The following is a 4749-nucleotide window of genomic DNA, read 5'->3' on the forward strand; positions in this document are numbered from 1 at the left end:
AGGAACCTCCATACCATTTTCCATAGAGGCTGCACCATTTTGCATTCATTGCAGCGCTCTTTACAATAGCCAAGAGTTGGAACCAGCCCAAATGTCCATCATCGGATGAGTGGATATGGAAAATGTGGTATATCTACACAATGGAAAACTACTCAGCTATAAAAACGAATGAAATACTGCCATTTGCAACAACATGGATGGACCTTGAGAGAATTATATTAAGTGAAACGAGTCAGGCAGAGAAAAATAAATACCACACGTTCTCACTTATTGGTGGGAGCTAAAAATAAATAAATAAATTCACTCACACACACAAAAAATAACCGGGCGGAGGGGAGAAGATATAACAACTACAATCCTTTGAAGTTGTTACAACAAGCAAACGGAAAGGACATTGTTGGGTGGAAGGGGGGAGAGGGAGGACGGAGGGAGGTTTCGGTGATGGGCCATAATAATCAACCACATTGTATATCGACAAAATAAAAATTTAAAGGAAAAAAATAAAAATTGAGAATTAAAAAAAATAAATACAAAAAATAAAAAAAAGAAAAATTAAGAATTTTTATGGGCCTTAAAATATGCCTAAAATTTCCACTTGATTAGAGAGTAAAGGAAGGCATTTCAGAGAAAAGGAAAGGCATGGGTAAAAACAACAAGAACTAAAAAATAACAAAAACAGATGGGAAAGTATGTGGTGGTTGTGAAAACCAACCTAGCATGGACTTTGAAGCTGTACATACCTGGGATTGATTTCTTGCTCTTCCAGTAATTTGTAATTAAGTAACTTGCTGGATGATCTTGAGCAAATTACTTAACCTGTCTGTGCCTTCACTTTGTTAGCTATAAAATGGGCCTAATAATATTTTCTTTACAAAGCTGTTATGATTGAATAAAATAATGTATATAATGTATGGCCACTTGCCATATAATAAGCCCCCAATAAATAGTAATCGGAGTTGTTGATATTATTTTTACTATTATTATTATTATAATAAATAGATCAGTTTGATGATCATTTAGAGCAGACAGCCAGTGAAAGTCTGTGCTAGAAAGGTAGGTTGGGGCTGGATTGTTGGGAGCACTGAATAGAATTGATAAGTGTGGATTGTGTCTCAGAGGTATTAGTGAGTCACTGAAAGTTTCTGGGCAAGACTGTAAAAGTTAAATAAATCTGTTGGTGATATTGATCTCTTCAAATACAGAGCCTAAGAGCCCTATGCTTCTGACCATTTGCCTATGATTTTTCAAATACCCAAACACTATTTGTCTGGAATTCAGACGTTACAAAAGGTTCCCTGGAAATGGTAAGAAATGGTAAATCATGGGCTTCACAGTACATGAAGATGGGAAACCAAGCTATTTAAAGTAATTAATGATCTATCTATCTATCTATCTATCTATCTATCTATCTATCTATCTATCTATCTATCTATCTATCTATATATAATGGACAACTCTATTCTTTGTAAGAGAGGCCAGCAAACTATTTTCTAAAGGGCCGGATAGCAAATATTTTAGGTTTAGTGGGCCATACAGTCTCTGTCCCATCAGCTCATCTCTGCCATTGTACAGTAGTTCCCCCCATCCTTGGTTTCACTTTCCATGGTTTGTCACCTGTGGTCAAGTGAGGTCCAAAACCATTACATGGAAAATTCCAGAAATGAACAATGCATAAGTTTTAACGTGTATGCTGTTCTGAGTAGTGTTATGAAATCTCACACCTTAATGCTTTGTACCACACGGGACGTGAATCATCCCTTGACCACTCTGTATACAGTAAGTGACGAGTGGCTGTCACTTAGTAGCCGTCAGTTATCAGATCGACTGTTGCAGTATTACATGCTTGTGTTCAAGTAACCCTTACTTTAATTAATAATGGCCCCAAAGTGCAAGAGTAGTGATACTGGCATATTGTTATAATTGTTTTATTATTGTTTTAATCTCTTACTCTGCCTAATTTATAAATTAAATTTTATAACAAATATGTATGTATAGGGAAAAACATAGTATATGTAGGGTTTGGTACTATCTGTCCTTTCGGGCATTCACTGCAGGTCTTGGAACGTATTCCCCGTGGATAAGTGGAATATGTAGTGTGATAACAGACATAGATAACAAGTAAACGAATGAGTGTGGCTGTGTTCCCATAAATATTTATTTACAAAAACAGGTGGTGGGCCGGACTTGGCCTGTTGATTGTAGTTTGCCAACACCTACCCAATGAAACGATGTTTTAAAATTATAGATTTTTCACAACATCCATTATTTAAATTTAACAGGAAAAATGGGTTGCAATTTAAATGTTGATAAGTAGGGCCAGTCAATCTATAATTATACCCATATTTGGTCTCAGGTATAGGGACTGACAAAATGAAATAAAACTGACTTGCCTCCACAACTTATCTTCCTGGCAGTAATGAGATGTAGAATGGGTACGATATAATTATTTCACGTGGAGAATAAAAATTAAATTTATGATATGATGTAAGTAAATGATTGATTCTGGAAAATGTATGGTTAAAAGTCGGGCAAATGAAAACTTACTACAGTTCTGTAGTTTATAATTGAAGTCACACTCTCATTATTCTAAATTTATAGTTTTATCAATTTTAATTGTCATATTGAACAATTCTAAAAGTGCCATTTTCTTACCTTGCAGTCATTTGAAAGCACTTTAGGTTCGAGTAGAGTATTTTCTTCAAAAATCTGACCATTCCATCCCTTGAAACCAATAGGCAATCCTGGGCCGCTTGTTTGTGCACTTGTCCACCTTGGGGTGTTGAGACAGTGAATGGTGATGATATGGGTGGCTTCCGAGCTCAGTAAATGAAGGAAATTCATCTGGACTTTCCCAATTCCGAACTCCAACTAATGTCATAGAAACAATATGCAGGTTATAAGATGTGGCAATTCAGAAACTTATAGTTTGGGGAAACCTGAGGAAAGTCCTTAAAAAACAACCTTGAGGCAACCTTCCTAATCCTTTGGAATTTAAGTGCTAGTCAATGGTGTGCTAGTAAATGTTTAACCACTGGCTTTTGGGGGGTGGGATAAATCACTGATTTATAGCATTTTCTGATTTCCATGGTGGAAATATTCCCACTACGGCTGATTTCAGGATACCAAGGTGTTGTCACCGAATGTGGAGTTGGGAAGAGATGTTACCAGTAGGCTCTTGTGAGCCTGTATGAACTGGCTGTAGTATCCCATTAGGCTACTACATATAATAAAAAAATAAATATAATTTTTATAATGTTACCTAAAATTCAGCAATAATTTGTTTTTGGTTAATGCTTTAATGATTTATTTTTTTCACAAAAATCTGACATTCTATGCCTTCATTTGAGATTTCTTGCATAAATTTCCAAAGACAAGTTACAAGTTGTAATAATAACTTGGTTGAGTAATTTTAACTGTGGGAACCTTTAAGAACAAGAACAGAATCTTATTCTTTGTGCTGCCAGCCCCTAATGCAGTTTCATTCATAACTTAGCCAGTCATTAATAAATGTTTATTGAATGAATGAATCAATTCATGAACAAATATTAACTAATAAAGTGAACAATATAGGGCAAAATTGGAATTAGGAGGGTTGACGGCACATTTTCTAGACTTGGAGAGGAAAATAGATTTTTCTACAGCTCTAGTCATTATTATTATTATTTTAGCATTATTTAAGCAGGGGTATGGCCATAATGTAAGTGAATAAAAATGGTTCTTACAGAGGAATTTTTATTAATCTCCAAACATAAAATTAGAAAAATATCAGTTATGAAGTAACGGAGGAGAAAAAAAATAAATAAAACAACAAAAAAAGAAAAACCCCAAGAAAAGAGAGGAAAGGCAAAAGAAGGGCATACAGATGAAAACATAGAAGGATAATCATAAGGCAGTTTAAGTAATTCAATTCCTTCATTTTATAGATCAAAATCAGAAACTTGTGAAATATTTCTTTCTGAGCTTAGTTTTCTTGTTGGTAAAGTGGGGTATAACACCAATCTGAGGGGGATACTATGAAGATTAGAAGTCAGAAATGTAATTTACTCAGTATAGTGCCTGGCACAGAGCAGGCCCTCTGGTGGCTCGCAGTTTCATTTCCCCAGGTTAGCAGAGGAGTAGCACTAGAACCTGGTCTCTGATTCCAAGCCCACTGTTCTTTCCATTACCTTCCCTGTTTACCCGAGGTTGAGTTTACTGATAGGAGAAATTGGAGTATTGGTTTAGTCATGGAAAGAACTGGAGTGCAGCTCCCTCACTGCTCCTATCTCCTTTGCACAAGTCCTCCCACCCCCAACCCATTTCCTTCTATGGTAAATCCAAATAAAAATCCTGGGCTAATTTCCCGGAGAGTGAGGATGATCACACAGATATTTTAGAAGTAGGACCATCATGCTGCTCTTAATTAGAGGTGCATGGTTTCCCTAGGAATAGAAGAATCCTTCCCTCCTCTGTTTTATGTGCAATAATGGTGTGAATGCCTTTTGAGATGAATTGATGAAATACTCATGGATGAAGAGAGATGTTTTAGAAGAGGGCAGTTCATTAATAAGCAGCTAAAGAGACCGTACATTTTAGCTGCTGCTTTTTTATGATGGACAAAACACACAATAGACACATGTATTAGTTCTTTGTCAATGAGAAATAAATTGTTGATAATATCCCAAGCTGATTTAATTGAAAAAGAAATGCAGTTTTTTTTTTTTTTTTCCTTTTTGTCTTTTTTCATGTCCGGCAACGGACCGCAACCCT

General features: G+C 35.8%; 1 protein-coding gene across 1 annotated transcript in view; it reads right to left on the bottom strand.

Annotated features, from left to right (window-relative positions):
* Positions 1-2652: 2652 nt before the first annotated feature.
* COL24A1 (collagen, type XXIV, alpha 1) overlaps positions 2653-4749 on the bottom strand; it is a gene marked incomplete at its 3' end in the record, with an annotated part of 142583 nt that continues 140486 nt past the window's right edge. Inside the window, exon 29 of the mRNA XM_008582339.1 lies at positions 2653-2868. Within this exon, the coding sequence (XP_008580561.1) occupies positions 2653-2868 (216 nt within the window). The remainder of the gene's footprint in view (positions 2869-4749) is intronic.

This window comes from Galeopterus variegatus, unplaced genomic scaffold, assembly GCF_000696425.1.
Source record: "Galeopterus variegatus unplaced genomic scaffold, G_variegatus-3.0.2 Scaffold2575, whole genome shotgun sequence".
Taxonomy (NCBI): Eukaryota; Metazoa; Chordata; class Mammalia; order Dermoptera; family Cynocephalidae; genus Galeopterus; species Galeopterus variegatus.